Source organism: Phocoena sinus, chromosome 1 (assembly GCF_008692025.1).
Source record: "Phocoena sinus isolate mPhoSin1 chromosome 1, mPhoSin1.pri, whole genome shotgun sequence".
Lineage (NCBI taxonomy): Eukaryota > Metazoa > Chordata > Mammalia > Artiodactyla > Phocoenidae > Phocoena > Phocoena sinus.
In genome coordinates, this window is record NC_045763.1 from 165394360 (window position 1) to 165416145 (window position 21786).

General features: G+C 36.5%; 1 protein-coding gene across 3 annotated transcripts in view; it reads left to right on the plus strand.

Moving 5' to 3' along the window:
• The window catches only part of TAF1A (TATA-box binding protein associated factor, RNA polymerase I subunit A), a 35107-nt gene extending 14913 nt beyond the window's left edge, over positions 1-20194 (plus strand). For 2 of the 3 annotated variants that reach the window (XM_032653165.1, XM_032653174.1), the window contains exons 5-11: positions 325-523; positions 5806-5936; positions 6715-6873; positions 13360-13426; positions 14534-14657; positions 16156-16310; positions 19029-19402. In XM_032653165.1, coding sequence (XP_032509056.1) covers positions 325-523; positions 5806-5936; positions 6715-6873; positions 13360-13426; positions 14534-14657; positions 16156-16310; positions 19029-19141 — 948 coding nt within the window. In that variant the 3' untranslated portion in view covers positions 19142-19402. Of the gene's footprint in view, positions 1-324; positions 524-5805; positions 5937-6714; positions 6874-13359; positions 13427-14533; positions 14658-16155; positions 16311-19028 lie in introns of all 3 variants that reach the window. The other variant, XM_032653180.1, reaches the window with a different exon arrangement.
• Positions 20195-21786: the final 1592 nt, after the last annotated feature.

Genomic DNA, 21786 nt, shown 5'->3' on the forward strand with positions numbered 1-21786 from the left:
GAGACTCACAAAGGGTGAGAGTAACTTACTCAGGTTTATGTAGCTTTAAAATAGCATTTGAGCCCGGACTCTGTCTTCAATGTCCCTGTTCTTTTCACACTGCCTTCTGTTTGTAAGTTTATATAATTTAGTTCTCATTTACATAATGATAATTTTTCATTTGTCTTTCTGCTAGATTGAAATTTTTGATAATGAGGACAATATTGCTCCAACATTTGTGTCCTACCAGGGTCTTAGCCTGAATGTGTCATATATTTACTGAGCTTTTTGACTAAGGGTTATCTAATGACCTATATGACTGTGGGCTTTTTCTTATTGTTGCAGATCTCCTTACAACATGCATTATACCTTCTGCATCATGGTATGCTTGAGGATGCGAACAGAAATCTCAGCCAGGCAGAGACATGGCGATACGGTGAAAAGTCGTCTTCTCAGGAAGTGTTAATCAACCTTATTCAAGCCTATAAAGGGCTTTTGCAGTATTATATTTGGTCTAAAAAGAAGATGGAATTGTCTCAGCTTGGTGAGTGAATATGAGTAATAAGTAGTAAGACTGACTCAGAGGGACAGAAGGGGTCTGGAGGAGTAATCTAATTCCCCTACTTCCAAGCTTGGCTTTATCCAGATAGTACAGAGAACAGACATTTCTGTGGATGTAAAATTCTTGATCATCCTTTATAAAATTTCTGATATTTAAAAAAACTTTTCAGACATCAGTTAGGTGATTTATAGATTAAGTTCATGACCATTTTAGATTCACTGCTTTCTTAAACATGATTTCTACGATAGGTTACAAATTTTCTTCAGCAGGCATTATTGCATATAAGAAGCATTATTTCCTCTGTGTTTACAGTGGAGTTTAGTTTGTTTCATAATGTTGTTTCTTAGGAAAATATGTTTAAAGAGTAGGGCAAGATAATGTTGTTTCACTTCTGTATAAAGGTCAGAACAGACAGTTTTCTTGATTTACTGGCCACCCCAAAAATTGACTATGTGTTCTTTTCAAACTGACTTTCCGTGGTGATGTCATCCTCTCCTGTCCCTAAATTTCTGTTCTTTGGAGCTGTGTGATCATTCTCTGTACTTTTTTCCGCTTGTATAGTTTTTCTCCATAACTCCTCTAGGAATGACCCCTTCCTTTCTATTTTCACATCCTCCACCCAAGTCTCAGTTCTGACATTTATCACATCATTTGTGTTAAGCAGTGTTTCCTTACTGTCCTTATGTGATAGTATTTCCTTGGTCTCTGGGCATGTGGGCTTACTAATCTCAAAATTCCCTTCCTGTTTCCCATCTTTTTTTTTTTTTTTTTTTTTTGCGGTACGCGGGCCTCTCATTGTTGTGGCCTCTCCCGTTGCGGAGCACAGGCTCCGGACGCGCAGGCTCAGCGGCCATGGCTCACGGGCCCAGTCGCTCCGCGGCATGTGGGACCTTCCCGGACAGGGGCATTAACCCATGTCCCCTGCATCTGCAGGTGGACTCTCAACCACTGCACCACCAGGGAAGCCCCTGTTTCCCATCTTTGATCTCCCCCAAGACACTTCTGAAATGCTGTCTTCATCATGATAATATTGTGAGGCCTTTGTGCATTCTCCTCCTCTAGAATGCCATCTGCCCTTCAAGACTCATTAGACCCCACCTTCTTTTACCTTAAGTCTAACGTATCAGCTGCATGTTCAGCCTATATCATTTGGCTCTTCACCTCTTGCTTTTTAGTCATTCTAAGTTTTTTCATGTGTGTTTTTTGTTGTATCTCCCTGTCTAGACTCATCAGTCTTTTGAGGTCATATATCTGTCCTCTGTTTCTTTTGCTAACCTTGCCATAATGCCTGCCGTAAAGGCTTGCTGATACTGATTTAGGTAAGTTTTAAAGTCAGTATTTACTTTTCTTCCTACACTTTAAGTAGTACTCAAGCAAATATATGATGATTAAAGCAGTTGGAATGTGGCATTTACACCATCACTCCCATGGATAGATAATTCAGTACCTTCTGCAGCTGACACTCTTCTATAGCAACAAGAGATAAAGATGGGATAATATGTGGCGCTCTTTAGATTGTCTTTAACCTCATGTTTCTGTTTAATGAGAAAAAAAAGTTAGGACTAGTTCTGTATAACCAACTCAAAAGAATGGAACATGTGAATGTATGCTCAGAGCTGGTTTGGGATTTTTCCTTGCTGCTGTGGCCTGTGCTCGTTGGCTTTGATGTACTTGGTGGCTGGGAATCCCCTTCCATGGTAAATCCATACCTAACTTGTACTTACTCAGGGATCTGCCTTTCTTTCTTAACCATTTTTTTGGATATCATTTCATACCTACTTTCCTGTTACCACTTCATTTCCAGGTTCATATTGATATTTATTCAATTGACCCACTGGGAAGAGAATACCAATCCCTGTTTGGGGGTGGGGGCTACTTTTTTGGCCAAAAAGTGGCACTGGTACCAAAAAGTGTTTTGTGCTTCTATCAGCTGTTGCTTTCGAAAGACTGATTCTCTTTTTAAACCTTTAAGATTGTGAAATATATCCTGAAACAGTGTGTAAAACAAATGTCTGGTAGAATGGATAATTGTAAAGCAAACATCCATGTAACTACACCCAGATTAAGGATCGCAACATTGCTGACCCCCTAAAAGTTCCCCATGTGTGCCTAATCACACCTCCTCCCAGTGTCTCAAGAAGACTGTCCTGACTTTAAGGGTAATTACTCTCTTGTTTTCTTTAAATACTTTTACCACTCAAGTATGTATCTGTAATTTAGTTTTGCCTATATCTCAGTGTCATATTTCGATTCACACTGTATATATTCTTTTGGGGCCTTGCATATTTTGTTCAGCATTTAACATGTGTTCATATAGTTGAATTAGCTCTAGTTTGTTCATTTTTATTGTTGTAAAACCATACATTGTATGATATTCATGCAGTTTATTTATTCCTTCTATATATTGATGACCATTTAGGTTGTTAATAGTTTGGGGCTATTATAATTAATGCTGCTTTGAAATTCTTGGGCATGTGTAGTGATACACATATGCGTGTATTTCTAGGAGTAGAATTGTTGTCACAGAGTATGTGTGTCTTCAGCTTTACTGTATAATAGGCTGAACTCTTTCCAAAGTGGTTACCAATTTATATTCCACTAGTAGTCTGATTTGGACTTTCTTTTGTCTGTCTTCTCCTCATTATTTGTTATTGTCAGAGTTTTCATGTCACCAATTTATTGGGTGTGGTAATCATGTTTTTTTTAAGAACAACAGCTTTATTAAGAATTGAGATCTGATTCTTAATATGATTCACCCACTTAAAGTATAAATTCAGTGGTTTGTGGAATATTCATAGTTGTGCATCCATTACCACAATCAATTTTAGAACACTTTTATCACCCCAAAAAGAAATGCTGTAGCCATTAGCAGTAACTCTCGACTCTTCCCAGTTCCTCCTGTCCTAGGCAACCACTAAACTACTTTCTGTCTCTAGAGATCTATCTATTCTGGACAGTTCATACAATGGAGTCCTAAAATATGTAGGACTGACTTCTTTGTTACTGACTTCTTTCACTTAGCCTTATGTTTTTAAAGGTTCACCCACATTGTAGCATGTAATGGCACTTCATTCCTTTTTATTTATTTTATTTATTAATATTCCATTGTATAGATATACCACATTTATGTGTCCATTATCGGGTGATGGACATTTGGGTTGTTCTCTGCTTTTTGGCTATTTTGAATAATGTTGCTGTGAACTTTTGAGGGACCTCTGGACTGTTTTCTTTCCAAAGCAGCTGTGCCATTTTCCGTTCCTACCAGCAGTGTATGAGGAGGGTACTAATTTCTCCACGTCCTTCCCAACACTTGCCATTATCTGTCTTTGATATAGCTGTCCTGCTGGGTGTGAAGTAGTATCTTGTGGTTTTGATTTGCATTTCCCTAGAGACTAATAATGTTGAGCATCTTTTCATGTGCTTGTGGGCCATTTGTATATCTTCTTTGGAGAAATTTGCATTCAGATCCTTTTCTCCTATTTTAATTGAATTACTTATTATTTTATTATTAAGTTATAAGAGTTCTTTATATATTCTAGGTACAAGTCCCTTTTCAGATAGGTGTAGGATTTGGAAATGTTTGTTTTCTATTCTGTGGGTTATCTTTTTTACTTTCCTGGTGTTTTTTGAGTCACAAAAGGTTTTAATTTTGATGAAGTTGTTTGTTTTTTTCTTTTGTTGCTTGTGCTTTTGTTGTTGAATCCAAGAAGCCTTTGCCTACTCCAAGGTCACGAAGATTTAGACTTATGTTTTCTTCTGAGAGTTATATAGTTTTACAGTTGTTATCTAATTCATTTTGAGTTAATTTTTTTATATCATGTGAGGTGGGTAGGGGTTCAACTTTATCTTGCATGTGGGTGTTCAGTTGTTCCAGCATATTTATTGAAAAGGCTATTATTTTCCCACTGAATTGTCTTGGTACCCTTATCAAAAATCAGTTGCCCATATATGAAGTTTTATTTGTGGACTCTAAATTTTCTTCCATTGATCTATATATATCCATACTTATGCCCATATCACAGTCTTAATTACTGTAGCTTTATAGTAACTTTTGAGGTCACAGTGTGAATCCTCCAAATTTGTTCTTCTTTTTAAAGATTGTTTTGGCTATTCCTGGTCCCTTGCATTTCCATATGGATTATAGGATCAGCTTGTCATTTATGCAAACAAGCCAGCTGGGACTTTGATAAGAATTGCATTAAAGCTATAGATTAATTTAATAAATCTTCCAACCCATGAACACAGGATGTCTTTTCCATTTATTTAGGTCTTCTTTAATTTCCTTGAACAATACTACTTTTCAGACTATAATTTTATGTCTCTTTTGTAAAATTCATACCTAAGTAGTTTATCATTTTTGATGCTATTGTAAATGGCATTATTTTCCTAATTTCATTTTTGGATTGTTCATTGCAAGTATATAGATACACAATTGACTATTGTGCGTTGATTTTATATTATGCAACTTTCAACTCATTTATTAGTTATAATAAGTTTTTAATGTATTCTTAGGATTTTCCATGTACAAGATCATGTCATCTGCAAGTAGAGATAGTTTTACTTCTTCCTTTCCAATCTGGACATTGTTTGTATTGTTTTCTTGTTGAATTGCCCTGCCTAGAACCTCCATTATAATGTTGAATAGAAGTTGCAAGAGGGGACATTCTCTCTTGCATGCAGTCATTCACCATCAATTCTGATATTAGTTGTGGGTTTTTCATAAGATGCCCTTTACCAGATTGAAGAACTTGCTTCTTTTCCTAGATGTTCAGTGTGTCTATCATGAAAGGTTATTGAATTTTGCCAAATGCTTTTTCTGGAACAATTGAGATGGTTATGAGGTTTTTGTCATTATCCTATTGATTTGGAATATTGTATTAATTGATTTCAGGTGTTAAACAACCTTGCATTCCTGGAATAGATCCCACTTTATGTGTTGCTAGATTCAGTTTGCTAGTATCTTGTTGAGAATTTTTGCATCTATACTTATAAGAGATATTGGTCTGTAATTTTCCTGTGTTGTCTTTGTCTGGTTTTGGTATCAGGGTGATTCTGATCTCATAGATCAGTTGCGAAGTGTTTTCTCTCTGTCCTTTTTTAGGGGGAGAGTTTGTGATGAATTAGTACTATACTTGAAGTGATTGTTAGAATTCACTAGTGAAGCCATCAGGGTCTGAGCTTTTCTTGTGGGTAGTTTACTGAGTACTGATTCTGCAGAAGTCCTCAGTACTGAATACTTTAAAAAATCTTTTGTCTTTGGACAGATGAGGATGATTATGCTTACAACACAGCGTCCCAGAATATGCTCAACCACAGCTGGAAGACATCTATAAACCTTTGTGCATTGATTCAAATTCCTGGAGTTTGGGACCCTTTTGTGAAGAGTTATGTAGAGGTAAGTAAACTTTTCATAAGGTTTTATTAGTTTCATTTTGTTATAAGCTTAATCTTTATTGATCAGAAAGGAACTAATGGAAAAAATTGTTTAAAAATTACAAGAATATGATGCTTCTTTTTGGTCTGAATAAGTTTTGTTTATTTTACCAATATACTGTAAACGTTACTGTGTTTATTTTCACCATTGGATAATGTGTCATGGCCAAATACAGTAGTCCCTCAGTATCCATGGATGCTGAAGTCCCTTGCTTTTTGAAAGTTTCATTAGTGCTAAAGTGATAATTATGCTGTCCGAAGATAATCTCTGAAACCGTATGCTAGTGAATCTGGAAATTCCTGTGTCAGGATGGGAAGGAATGAAAGGAAAGGAATTATAATTCCTTATGCACTCCTTTTGTGGCTAAAGTTATGTAGGGCACTGAGGTTAGTTGCATCGTATGGTCTTTTTTTGGTCCTAATGTGCCCTACTTTGAAGACTTTATTTCTCATAGGAACACTTCTTATGTTGAAGTTGCTGCATTTTTCAGTAACGAAATACAATAAGGGAAAAATGGGAAACCATGTAGGCCTTTTTTATGATCTTCTGTGTTCTATGGAGGTTGTAACATATGCTGGTGGAAGCAAAAACTGGCATCACTATTGTTCCCTATATAGTAAATGCTGTTTTACAGTTGTATGACTTTTTTTGTGCTCATCAATAAAGTTAAGTTGTACATGATATTTCATATAGCTATCTTACAGAATTTAGCTAAGATATCATGACTTATTTTATATAGATGCTGGAATTCTATGGGGATCAAGATGGAGCCCGAGAGGTTCTTACCAATTACGCCTATGATGAAAAGTTCCCATCAAATCCAAATGCTCATATCTACTTATACAACTTTTTAAAGAGAGAGAAGGCACCAAGAGAGAAACTGATAAGTGTGCTTAAGGTAGAGAATTTTTATGTCAGTGTTTGAACAGGTTTGGGGATCTACTTTAAGACATTCTTAGGTCACTGCTTTGCAACTTTCATGTTGTAACATCCAGAGAAAATGACAGTGTATGTATGGCACACTGAGGTAAAGACAGGAGGCTGCAACCTCCTGGCAGACCCCCCCATCACTACCATTCCCCCATCTTCTGCCCAAGTGAGACGGAGGGGAGAGGATCAATATTTCAGAAACTGTTTTGTCACCCTGGTTGGAAAGTTCTGCATTGCTTTTTTTTTTAGGAAATCATCTTTATTGAAATTTAACTTACATACAATAAAACAGATATTTTAAATGTACACTGGGATGCATTTTTACAAATATATGCATCCATGTAACACCATAATAATTAAGATATTGAACATTTCCGTCACCCTAGAAAGTCCCTCATTTCCCTTTGCAGCCAAGCCGCCCATGTACTCTTGGCCCCAGGCAGTCACTGATCTGTTTTCTGTCACTATAGATTAGTTTTATCTCTTCTAGAATTTCATATAAATGAAATCTGACAGTATGTACTCTTTTTTTTTTCTTTAGGTCTGGATTTTCTTGCTCAGTAGAATGTTTTTGAGATTTATCCATATTATTGTATCAGTAATTTTTTCCTTATTACTGCTGAGTATTATTCCATTTTTATACATTCACTTCTTGATGGACATTTGGGTTATTTTCACTCTTTGGCTATTATGAATACCACTGTGAACATTCATGTACAAGTTTTTGTGTGCACATATATTTTCATTTTTCTTTGGTAGTTACCTAAGACTAGAATTGCTGGAAGGTATATATTTAACTTAAGAAACTGCCCAGCTGTTTTCTGAGGAGACTATACCATTGACATTCCCACCATCAAAGTATGAAAGTTCAGTTTCTCTTATTTGTCTTATTGATTTGGAAGTTTTTAAATATAATCTGGGTACAAGTCCTTTGTCAGGTATATGGATGGTAAATATGTTCTCCCAGTCTGTGGCTTGCCTTTTTGTTTTCTTTACCGTATCTTTCAAAGAGCAGAAATTTCTAATTTTGATTAAGTACAATTTACTCATTTTTCTTTTACAGTTAGTATTTTTTGTCTAAGAAATCTTTGCCTACTCCAGGATAATGAAGATTCTCTTCTGTGTTTTTTTTTCGAGAAGTGTTACAGTTTTATGTTTAGGTCTGGGACAGGTTTTGAGCTGATTTTTTTGTGTAGTGTGAGGTAAGTGTCGTTGAAAAGACTATCCTTTCCCTGTTGAATTACATTGGTAACTTGGTTGAAAATCAATTGACCATGCATATAGACTCTATTGTGTTCTAGTGATGTGTATTTCCATTTGTATACCAATACCACACATCCTGACTATGGTAGCTTTACAGCGAGTCTTGGAATCATGTCATGGAAGTCATACAAATTTGTCCTTTTTCAAAATTGCTTTTAGCTTCTCTAGGTCTTTTGACTTTTCGTGTACATTTTAAAATCAGTTTGTCAGTTGCTACAAAAAATATCTTGTTGGGATTTTGAATCTGTAGATCAATTTTGAGAGAATAGACATCTTAGTAATACTGAGATTTCCAAACTGTGAACATGGTATGTCTCTCCATTAATTTAGGTATTTTATTTCTCTCTGAAATGTTTTGAAGTTTTTAGTGTATATATTTTGTTAAATTTACCCCTAAGTCTTTCAAGTTTGGGATTGTTACTGTATATGGTATTCCTTAAAATTTTTTTTATTGTGGTAAAATATATGTAATATGAAATTTACCATTTTAACCATTTTCAAGTGCACATTTTTTCTTTTTTTTTGGCCGTGCTATGTGGCATCTGGGATCTTAGTTCCCTGATCAGGAATTGAACCTGTGCCCCCTGCATTGGAAGCTCGAAGTCTGAACCACTGAACCACCAGGGAAGTCCCTCAAGTGCACATTTTAATGGCATTACCATTAAGTACATGCACAATTTTGTGCAGCCATCACCACTGTCTACTTCCTGAACTTTTTCATCATCACAAACAGAAACTCTGTATCCATTAAACAGTAGCCTCCCCCAACCCCTAGTAACCTCTATTCTACTTTTTTTTAAAAAATATATTGAAGTATAATCGATTTACAATACTGTGTTAGTTTCAGGCATACAGCAACCTCTATTCTACTTTCTGTCTCTTTATAAATTTGCTCGTTCTAGGAACCTCATCTAAGTGGAATCATACAGTATTTGTCCTTTTATGTCTTGCTTATTTCATAATGTTATCAAGATTCATCCATGTTATAACATGTATCAGAATTTCCTTCCTTTTAAAGCCTGAATAATATTCTATTATATATATATATATATATATATAATAGAATATTATATATATTATACAAATATATTCCACATTTTATTTATCCATTCATCTCTTGGTAGACATTTGGGTTGTTTTCAGTTTTTGGCTCTTGTGGATAACTCCACTATGAGCATTGGTGTACAGTATGTGTCTGAGTCCCTGCTTTCAGTTATTTTAAGTATATACCTAGGAGTGGAATTGCTGGATCATATGATACTTCTTTGTTTAACCTTTTGAGGAACCATCAAGCTGTCTCCATAGCAGCTGTACCATTTTACATTCCCACCAGCAGTGCATGAGGGTTTAAATTTCTCCACATCCTCACCAACACTTTGTTACTTTTCTTTTTTAAGAAGTTGATAATAGATCTCCTGAGGTGTACGAAGCGGTATCTCATTTTTATTTTGGTTTGCATTTTCCTGAGGGTAGTGATGTTGAGCATCTTTTCATGTGCTTAGTGGTTATTTGTGTACCTTCTTTGGAGAAATGTCTGTTTACATTCCTTTTTTGAACTAGGTGTTTCAGTTTTTTGTTATTGAATTTAGGAGTTCTTTATATATTTCATGGTCAGTTTCTAATCATATTTTAGAGGAAAAAGAAAGGTCCTTTTCAGCCTATACAAATAACTGAGAAAAATCCTTTTCTACCAATCTTCCTTTTAAAAAGCCAATTAGCTCTAATCTTTACTTGTATAGTCATCAAAATTGACATTATCAAACCTTCAGATGTGGAAACTGTACATTTTATAAAGTTTTCAACAGGCTTTGTTTTACTGCATAATACTTAAAAAAATGTTTTTAAAGAAAATCTGGTTTATTCTTGATTCAAGGCACTTTACATTTTCTTAACAGCTTTTTTGAGATGGAATTTACATAACATAAAATTCACTGTTTTAAATGCACAATCCAATTTTTTTAGTATATGTACAGTGTTGTGCAACCATTATCATAATCTATTATAGAACATTTAATGACCCCCCCCAAAGAAACACTGTGCCCATTAGCCCACACCTACCCTCTCCACCCAAACCCTAGGTAACCACTAATCTATTTTCTGTCTCTATAGATTTGTCTATTCTGGACATTTCATATAAATGGAGTCATACAATATGTGGCCTTTTGTGAATGGTTTCTTTCACTTAGCATATTTTTAAGTTCATCCATGTTGTAGCATGTGTCAGTACTTCATTCCTTTTTATATCTCAATATTATTCCACTGTATGAATATACAACATTTGTTTATCCATTAACCAATTGATAGACATTTGTGTTGTTTTTACTTTTCAGCTATTATGAATAATACTTCTGTGAACTTTTGTGTAGAACTTTTTGTGGGACATACGTTTTCAGTTCTCTTGGGTATACATACCTTGAAGCTGAATCACCAGAATATGCTAACTTTATGTTTCACTTTGTGAGGAATTGCCAAGCTGTTTTGCCAAGGAGCTGCACAACTTTACGTTCTCCCCAGCAATGTATGAGGGTTCTGATTACTCCACATCCTCGCTCGTATTTGTCACTGTATTATTATTATTATTATTATGGCCATCCTAGTAGATGGGAAGTAGTATCTTATTGTGGGTTTGATTTGCATTTCCCTAATGACTAACGATGTTGACCAACTTTTCATGTGCTAATGGGCGATTCATTTATGTTCTTTGGAGAAATATTCCTTTGCCCATTTTTTAATTGGGTTGCTTATCTTTTTGTTGTTGACATGTAAGAGTTCTTTATATATATTCTGGGTACTAGACCCTTATCAGGTATATGATCTGCAGCTATTTTCTGTTTTCTCCCTTTTTGTGGGTTATCTTTATCTTTCTTCATAATGGGTTTTTTTTGGCTGAGTGGTGCGGCTTGCGGGATTTTAGTTCCCCCACGAGGGATTGAACCCAGGCCCTCGGCAGTGAAAGTGCCGAGTCCTAACCACTGGACCACCAGGGAGTTCCCTTGATAGTGTTCTTTGAAGCACAAAAATGATTCATTTTGATAAAGTCCAATTTACTGTTCTTCCTTTGGTTGCTTGTGCTTTAGTTGTGTCATATCTACGAAACTATTGCCTAATCTAAGGTAACACATATTTACACCTAGGTTTTCTTCACAGTTTTATAATTTTAGTTTTTACCTTTAGGTCTTTGATCCATTTTGAGTTAATTTTTGTATATGGTGTGATGTAGTGGTCTAGTTTCATTTTTTGCCATGTGGATATCCAGTTGTCCCAGCACTGTTTGTTGAAAGGAATTTTCTTACTCCCATTGAATTGTCTTGGCACCATTGTCAAAATCAATTGATCATGGATATATATGGTTTATTTCTGGACACTGAATTCTGTTCCATTGATTTATATGTCTATCTTTTTTTTTTTTTTTTTTTTTTTTATATGTCTATCTTAATATCAGTACCACAGTCTTACTTGCAAACTGCGTAATATACTTTTAAAGTTGCTATTTTAATTTTATTCTTCAAGATTTCTCTTTACCCATTTGTGCAAGAAAATACTAAGGACAGTTACAACAAAAGCAAGATGCTGAACTTCACTCAGGTTGTCTTTCATTAATGGTGTTCTGAAAAGACTTTAAAAAATGGAATAGAAAATCACTGTATTCAACACTTATCTTCAAGACAAGATAGATTTAGAGAAATTCTGGTTTTCCTTTTGAAAAATACAGTATTTGAAATTAACTCAATAAATGGGTTTAAATAGATTGAACATAGCAGAAGAGAGGATTAATGAACTGTGTAGAAAATCAGGCTAAAGAAGGAAGAGCAAAAAGGATAAGTGCAGAAAAGAGTGTACAAAGGACTTGGTGAAAGGTCTGAACTACTTGTAATTGGAGCCAAGGGAAAGGAGAGAGAACGGGGTTCAAAGGCAAACAAACAGGCAAAGACAATATTTAATGAGTCAATGGCTAAGAATTTTACAAAACTGATGAAAGACTTCCAGAGTTCTGATAGTGTTCTATCTTTTGATCTGGGTGCTGATTATGTGAGTGTGTATAACTTGTGAAAGTTTATTGAATGGCACACTCATGATTTGTGTACCTTTCTAGTACATATGTTGTATTTCAATAAGTGAATTGAACCATATACAGAATTCCCTAAATCAAAAAAGAAAATGTGATTTTGTAAAAACTGAGTTTTAATAATACTCTCTGATATTGGTATATTGATCATGTTGATTGATCTCTAATTTAAAAACTATTAAGAGAAATTAACAAATTTACTTTTCATTTTGTGGGAAATTATTTCAGTGTAAGGTTAAATTACCTCAGCAGCAGACAGAATAAATTCATCTCTAATATTAAATGTGTTTAAGTGAGAAATATACTTTCAATCCTATTTTTTGCATATTCATAAAAATTGTCCATCCTATTTTTAGAAAGAAAAACCTTTAACTTGTCCCTATTGTGTAAAAAGATTGTAAAAATATTGACTTGAATACTCTTAATGTACTGTGTTCATGAATACAGTCTTCCAAAATAACTAGCCTTGCCTTTTTTGGGTTTTGTTTTGTATATTCTGTGACCTTTTGTGATCAATAAATATTAAATATCTTTCCTATGTGATATTGATTCTCTTTTTATTTTTTTTCCTCAGTCCTGGCTACTGAAAAGAAATTAAGTGGTTAAGTGTGGTGAACAGTATAAGTATAGAGAAAATAAAATGTCTCCGTCTATCCACATCCCCCCACCCTCCCAACCAACTAGCTTGTTATTAGGAGGGATTTTTTTTTTTTTTTTTAAATAGCTTTACGTAGAACACCTTTCTATACCAGAGTTGGACTGGATAAAAGCAAAGTATCTTTCGGGCTTCCCTGGTGGCGCAGTGGTTGAGAGTCCGCCTGCCAATGCAGGGGACACGGGTGCATGCCCCGGTCCGGGAAGATCTCACATGCAGCGTAGCGGCTGGGCCCGTGAGCCATGGCTGCTGAGCCTGCGCGTCCGGAGCCTGTGCTCCACAACGGGAGAGGCCACAACAGTGAGAGGCCCGTGTACCGCAAGAAAAAAAAAAAAAGCAAAGTATCTTTTAAATCCTTGATTCCTTTACCAAGGGCATATTAGATAGTAAGAACTTTATTTGAAAGTAAGCTGAAATTAGAGAAACGCCTTTCGAATGTGTAAAAATTACAAGATTATCCTTTCTTCCAGATTTTGTATCAGATTGTACCATCTCATAAACTGATGTTAGAATTCCATAGATTACTGAGAAAATCAGGTAAGTAGTTTGTTTTAAATCTCTTTGTGCAGACAGACTGTAGACTGGGGCTCAGCAGACTGTGGCTATGGGCCAGAACCACCTCTTGCCTGTTTTGTTTTTTTTTTAATATTTCTTTCTTTCTTCCTTCCTTCCTTTCTTTTCTTTCTTTCTTTCTGCATTAGGTCTTCGTTGCTGCACCCGGGCCTTCTCTAGTTATGGCAAGTGGGGACTACTCTTGGTTGCAGTGCGTGGGCTTCTCATCGCGGTGGCTTCTCTTGTTGCGGAGCACGGGCTCTAGGTGCACGGGCTTCAGTAGTTGTGGTGCGCAGGCTCTAGAGCGCAGGCTCAGTAGTTGTGGTGCACGGGTTTAGTTGCTCCGTGGCATGTGTGATCTTACTGGAACAGGGGTAGAACCTGTGTCCCCTGCATTGGCAGGCGAATTCTTAATCACTGCACCACCAGGGAAGTCCCCTCTTGCCTATTTCCATAAATCAAGTTCTGTTGGAGCACAGTCATGTCCATTTATTTATATACAAAAATATAAAAGCAGTCTATGGCTGCTTTTGCCCTATGACAGTAGTGTTGAGTAGTTATGACAGCCTGTAAGGCTTGCAAAACTTAAATAGTGTCTGGCCCTTTACAGAAAAAGTGTGCTGACCTCTGCTATAGAATTTAGGCAATGGTTGCAAAAAAAAAATGGCTTCAATTTATATGATTCAGCTCATTTTAATCTTTACTGGGATTCACCTCAGTGTAGAAAAGAACATAATTCTTCATAGGAAATCCGCTTGCTAAGTCCAGTAGGTACTGGGACTACCTCGGTTCTTCTCCTAATAGAAGAGAACATATATAAAATGCCCAAATAGGGCCAGTACCTTAAGTAATGTTCTCAGTAGTATAAACCCATGTAGAGGTCAGACTCACCACCCTGCCTTCAATAATGTGGACTAAATTATCAAATTCTTCAGATTCATCACAGGAGAGTATGATCATAATGAATTGTTTTAAACTGTTAATCAAACTAGAAGGCTTATGATTCAGTGATACTTTATCAGTGGAATATAATCTTTTAGCTTTGTGCTCTTCAGTGCTTTCTGTAAACTCTAACTGTTGTGACCATTGCAGAAAACGAAGAACACCATAAACTGGGGTTGGAGGTATTATTTGGAGTCTTAGATTTTGCTGGATGCACTAAAAATATAACTGCTTGGAAATATTTGGCAAGATATCTCAGACAGACTTTAATGGGGTAAGTAAGAAACATACAGTGTTTATTACTGGATCAGCATAAATAATGTTTTATAATATTTTAGCTAATAAAGTTCTGTGTTTTTGGATTTCTTGAACTGTGTCTTCAGCTGTTTTCTTCTGAGTACGTCAGAAGAACAGGAAATAGGAAGTCACAAGTAAAACATACAAAAATTCTATCCAGATTTTTTGTGCTATCAAATTGGGTAATAGCCCTTACCACTACTCTGCTAAGAGCTAAGTTTGTGCTTTCTAATTGGAAATAGGGACCAGAGGAGGTCACCTCCACTCTTCACTAGATTCTTTGTAAAGCTGTTTGTGATTTGTGTCATCAACTTGTAAGATCACATGGGAAGCAGCTTTTCTCCCAACAGTTCTCAGTCATTTTCAGTGGGGTTTTTTAGGACCTCATAAAATCGTCATGGTTATTCATTCAGCAAATATTTATTAAGTCCCTTGTGAGCTGCGTATCTAAAGCTATCCCTCTGATCAAAATAATCATCAGTGCCACATCTTGAGTAAAAGAAAAGGAGTGGCCCTTGTCATTTACCTTGTGTGTGAGAGAATAAAGGATATCACAAAAATTAAATTTCATTGATTTATTATATCCATTTTAGTTGCTTAGGAAATTCATTATCAGTGGGAACTTGCTTCAGGCTTCAGACCTGACTTGACCTTAGAACAGTCTTGATTAGGAAGTATTTTTGGTGTGATATGTTGATGTGCTCCCTGTAAACCACTTTCCAGATCTAAAGCACTGTACAAACCCTTACTAACCCCAAGGTTCTTGAAGGCAAAGAAATGTGCTGCTCACTTTTTAAACCTCTAGAAGTTTTGCCACAGGGGCAAATAGGTCTTTGCTCTATTAAATTATTGAGGAATACTTAGCACTGCCTGGGTTCAACTGTCAAACCTATGTGTTCCTGTGTTTGTATAATAATGCCATCTTAATTTGGATAGTAATTCTTTGTAGCATATAATTTTAAAGTAAGGTTTTAAAGTAACTTTTAAGAAATAAATAACAATAGCTAACATTTGTTGAAAATGTACTTTGTACCAGACAGCATGCAAAGAGCTTTATATGACACTTGCTATACTATGGACCAGTTTAATCCTAATAACAGTGCTACGAGATGGGCACCATTAATATCCTCAAGGAAATTGAGGCTCAGAAAGATTAAGCAATGTGCCGAAGATCACATAGATAGTAGATGGAAGATCTGGGATTTGAATCTGAGATTTTGACCTTAGAGTCTATGCTGTTAACTGCTGTGCTGTACTGAACTGGCTCTTTCATTAAATGGAAAATGGGACGTGGAGATCAAAGAGGACGAAAAAGGATTTGCTTTCATGCGTGTGCTATGCCATGGCCATACTTGGAAGCTAGTTTGGAATCATCTTCCTTGTCATCTTTCCACAGACCCTACTTAAGTTCAGATTCTGACACTATAGGTCTGTCTCCATCACTGACCTTCCCTTTTGACACTTTTCTTTTCCAGGAGTCATCTTGCCTGGGTTCAAGAAGAGTGGAACTCCAGGAAAAACTGGTGGCCAAGCTTTCACTTCAGCTACTTTTGGGCAAAAAGTGATTGGAAGGAAGATAAAGCTTTGGCTTGTGAGAAAGCTTTGGTAGCTGGGTTATTGTTAGGAAAAGGTACATGTTTTGTTTTCTTTTTATCTAGCCATAGCTTTCAGGTGATTTTGAAATTGCAAAGTGTGACCATTCATTCATATTAGAGTTTACCTAAACAGTATCTAAGGGTATTAGATGCTGGAAAAATAACTGCTGAGTGGAAAAATAATACTGAATTCGGGCCAGGTGATCTGCTTGTAGGGAATTTCCGTGGATTAGAAACAGTGATTTCATATTGTTGATCGTCATTGGTTTTTATGCTCTAGCTTGAGTATCTTTAGGGGCCATTAAGATAAAGGATGCACCGTTTTCACAGCAAATGACCATTTGGCTGTGCTGTAGAGAAAGTTTACTGAGATTATCTACTATATTAGACATAGAAAAATATTCTTTATTGACCTCATTTTTTTATGACAGCTTTATGTTATTTATATTTACTTACCTGTTGCTGTAAGGATGAGACATTTTCTTCCCTTCAGAAAAGAAAAAAAAAATACCTCCTATTAACTTACTTAAAAGTCCTCTTAAAAGAAAGGGAAATTGGTCTTTTCTTTGGGGAATATCTTGGCTGTTAAAACTCTTACCTGCTTTGTACCACTGAAATATAGAAAGGTAGCCAGTACTGAAATGAGACTGTCACAGAACATGTCCAGAGGTGAAGAAAGTGACCTCGCAGTGGCCATGAGTAAGCACTGTGTGGCCAGGGAGTTTAAAGTATCCTAAAGAGATTCTTCAGGTCGGTTTAGATATAATTTGTATGGATTTGGAATTAGTATTCTCAGTTAATGTTTCAGATGGTTACTTAGATTAGTAAAATACTGATTTTATGGGAGGAAAGGGATTAGCAAACATGAAAGTAGTTTTTAAAATTTCTCTCTGATGTACTGATGACAAGAAACAAATGTGATTTGGACTGTGACTTTCTACTTTATGAGTGTAGAGGTTCCTGGTACAGATATCAAAAGGTACCTGTGTTTGAGTGGGGTCTGGAGACCTGGGTTAACTTCCAATTCTGTCCCTTACTTGCCATGTCACTTAGGTCAAGCAGTTAACCTTTGGGGTCCTTCTGTTTGAGATGGGCAGTGTAACACCTGCCCTATTTGCTTACAGGATTGTTAAGCATCACACAAACATCACATCAAAGTGCTTTATACATTCTGAGGTATCCTGCGAATATCAGGCATAAAATGTCTGAGAATGGGCTCACCTTTTCTTCTTTCAGGGTGTTAGTATGGGGGTTGAGTCAGTCTATTAGGGGTTGTGCTGGGTTTTGTTCTTGATCTGGTTACCCTCAGTACATCCTGGGATTCGAATTTTAGTCGTGGCCTCCCTTTGCTTTGAGCTTGGAGTAGGGTATGGTGGCTGCCCTTCCTCCCATGCTCTGCTCAAGGTGAACCAGGCCCATTTCTCCTTGGAGGGGCCTTTCCTCCCAACAGTTCAGGCTGCTTGGCTGCCCTGTGACTTTAGCTTGGTGGGCTTGAAGTTAGGAATTGTAGTTTATTTGGCTTTTTCTCTGTGTTAGATTGGTAGCAGAGTTTTTTCCAGTTTTCTGTATTCTAGACTGAAGCAGAAATCTGTGTACAAAGTATTTTGTTTTTGCTAAAGTGGTAGATGTGTTTAGAAACACAAATTATTATATAACACCACACACGCCACTGCTTCCCAGCTAATAAAATATTAGCAGTTCTCACCTTACTATTTTCAGGGATAATAAAATTGTTGCTCTAGGGCTTCCCTGGTGGCGCAGTGGTTGAGAGTCCGCCTGCCGATGCAGGGGACATGGGTTCATGCCTGGGTCTGGGAGGATCCCACATGCCGCAGAGCAGCTGGGCCCGTGAGCCATGGCCACTGAGCCTGTGCGTCCGGAGCCTGTGCTCTGCAGTGGGAGAGGCCGCAACAGTGAGAGGCCCGCGTACTGCAAAAAAAAAAAAAAAAAAAAAAAAAAATTGTTACTCTAGGTACAATATATATTCTAGCAAGTTCCCAGAGAATATGAATAAATGCAAACTGAGACTGTAATAAAATTAATTTTTCCTATGTTTTTTATGGTCTCATTTATTAAATAGAGAAAATCTCTTATAATATCCAGTTTACATTTTTCTTACAGGAATTTGATTCATGTCTCTGAAATACTTAACTAGTGATCCTCTTAGCATTGTAAGACTATGAAAAGCAGGTAGAACTTCTGATGAGCACCTTTGGCACCTTTGGCATATCTGCATGATCACCATCCAGCTGCCTGCTAGATGGCAGGAATGACTAGATTAAATTTTTGATTTCTTCTAACCTATGATTTGTTTATTCTAATTCTTCACATCAGGGTTTTCTACAGAGAACTTCCTTATTGTCATAAATGCATCTTTGGCTCTTTTACCAACTTATCATTGAGAAGGAAGCTCTAGTAGTTTGCTTCTGGAGAAGGCTCATTTAATACATGAATATATATAATATGCATATCACCTTAACTAAGGTTTAGGAGGGAAGGTAGAAAACAAGCTAAAGTATATGCTTTAATTATGATGCATCAGAAATATTTTTGTATGTAGGAAGCAGTACATTTCATTGGTGACAGCTCTGAGAACGGGCTTAGACATATCGGTGTAGATAATACAAATCCTTCTACTTTTAGAATCATCAGTATGCCAGAGTTGAAGCAAAATTTTTAAAATGTAGAAATATACTTGAAGAATTTGATGATAAGTATTAAAACTTTTTATTTTGCCTTGTTTTGTTTCTTAGGTTGTAGATACTTTCGGAATATTTCAAAACAAGATCATCAAGTCTTAAAGAAGAAAATTAAGCAGATGAAGAAATCAGTGAAAAAATACAGCATTGTAAATCCAGGACTCTGATACTGAATTTTAGTTACTTCAGATTAGTAGCTACAGAATAGTAACTCAGTTGATAGCTTTAAATGTATTTATTTATTTGATATTTTAAGAAGGTAGCTTATTTGGCTATGAAAAAGTTATATTTTCTTTTACTATCGGTTATAGCTGAAGAAACAGTCTCATTGCCTTTGCTCTTTGTAAATATATTTTTCCTTTTTTTTTGTACTGTTAAATGTAACATTTATTAAGGAATAATCTTCAAATAAAAATATATTTGTTTAATCAGAGCATATAGCTCTACAGCAGTTATTGCTGTTTGCAGATAATTTGCCTCTGATAATTGTGTAATGAAATATAACTTGTGGGACTGTTAAATGAGCGTGTGTATTCGTTTAGATGCAAATGGTCTATGTTAGGTTTACCACCATGAAGAACATATTGGTGATGAATTCTGTTGAGGAAACAGAGAAGGATTTAGAAAAGAACTCCTTCTCTTTCTCTTTTGGTAGTAAGACATGGCAGTGTGGAGTTAAGTGACCTCTGGTAGAGAGCTACCTTTGACTCTGGAGGACTCATTTGGGTCAGAGAGGGTAGGAGGGGCCTGGTTGCTTTTAGCTGGCACTGGCCTAACTTTAAAGGATTCTAGCTTTGTTGGTTTTGCTTGTTTGCCTTGCACAGCAATCTAAGACATGTTCTAGAACTACTGTGTCCCTCTCCTTGCTCTTGGAAACCAGAATGCAAAAGTAGGTAGCTGGACAGTGGAGAAATAGTGTCCCAGGGTCATACAGGAAGCCCATTGGAAAGCTTTGCTCAGAAGCCAAGAACAACTTTCCTGGAATATCAGCTGAGCTTTCTAATATGTTGTGGTAACTGGTGGAGTAAGTGCTTCTTGAAAACTGTCTTGGCTCATATACATTTACTGTTCAGATAACTAGTATTTGAGTTCCATGAAGGCTCCTTAACTTCAGAGCAAGTCCAATATTAAGGTGGCAAACCGCACGTTTTCCCCATTGGCTTATATTCCTACCAATTTCAAACCATCTGTCAGAAAATTAGGGGACAAATTATGCTTTGTCAATAATTCGATATTTTATACTTTGTAAATAAATGACTGTCAACAAATAACTACCCAACTTTATAATATTTGTGTGAAACAAGTAGGTGCCCCACAGAACCAAAGTAAAGCAAGTGAAAACTACCAATGAATAGGGTCAGCTTCACCACTGAGAGTCCATGCTTGGGTGGTAAAGGAGTTCCGTATAAGATCAACACTATAAGGGTGAAATTCCCAGAGGATGTGGACAGAATCTCAAAGCCTAAGCCAAGATCGTCAGGGCATCTACTCCCTGAAACCTATAGTCAAAAAACTCTAAATAGGATTTATGAATTCTCATGGTCCCTAGCAGGATGGAGGTGAGAATGAAGGAGAAATGAGTAGATATGGTTATCAAATGTTTGTATCTAATTGTGCAATAAGAGCAATGTGAAATTTTTTTCCAACTGTGAAAATTTTTAAGCCCACTAAAAGCTAGTTTCATGAGTCATAATGGCTAAAATTTATCAAGCACTTTGGGCTTTACATTCATCATCTCATCACTGCAGTCCCTATGAATTATCCCTATCTTAACAAGAAAGTGGTGTCTTCAGAGATTAAGTCACTTGCCCAGGGTCACAGCTGGTAGGTGCTGGCTCCAGGAACTATAACCCGATCAGTGTGGTTCCAAAGGTCACACTCTGTGTACTGCCTTCCAGTTTAGTCATGTTTATAACCTGTAGCGCCCTGAGCTAGGGGGCAGGAAAAAGAATAGAGGGGATCCATCACCCATCCTTTCTCCTGGGCATGGAAGGTTCCCTCTCTGTGTCCTCACTGATCCCTCCCCATACAGACTCTTGTGAAATCACCACATTGTTTAATGGTCTTTGTACATCTGTCTTTCTCAGTAGTATATTACCTAGCCTTAATAATCTCCATATCACCAACACCTAACAGAATTTCTGGTTTATTAAATATTGAGTAGAACTGAATGAAAATTTATGAAAGTTATGGACTGAGTGCACCTGTCCCATAGGCAGTAATAATCTTGGTGAATTTCTGCCAAGGGTAGGGCCTCAGGAGACTGTTAGGTTTGAATCCTGGGTTTATCATATGCTTTCATTGTTTCTTTACCTACAGAATGGAGACAAGTAAAATTGATTGCTGTAGTTTCTTTTTTATTTTTATTTTAATATTTATTCATTTTGGTTGTGCTGGGTCTTAGTTGCAGCATGCAGGATCTTTAGTTGCCATATGCGGGCTTCTTAGTTGTGGCATGTGGACTCTTAGTTGCGGCATGCATGTGGGATCTAGTTCCCCAACCAGGGATCGAACCTGGGCTGCCTGCATTGGGAGTGCAGAATCTTACCCACTGGACTACCAGGGAAGTTCGTGTACTTTCTTTTTAAAAAAATACTTTTATACATCATGATGGAATGAGAAAAATCTGGGATGTAATTCAGAACACCTAAACTTTCTTGCCATCTTTTGCGGTCACCTAAAGCATGACCCTAAATGTTTCATGAAACCTCTCAGACTTAAGCCACTTGTCTATACATTGGTAATGGCATATCTACCCTGCTTAGCTAATAGAATTATTGTGAAGATCACATGAGATGAAGTGAGAAAATAC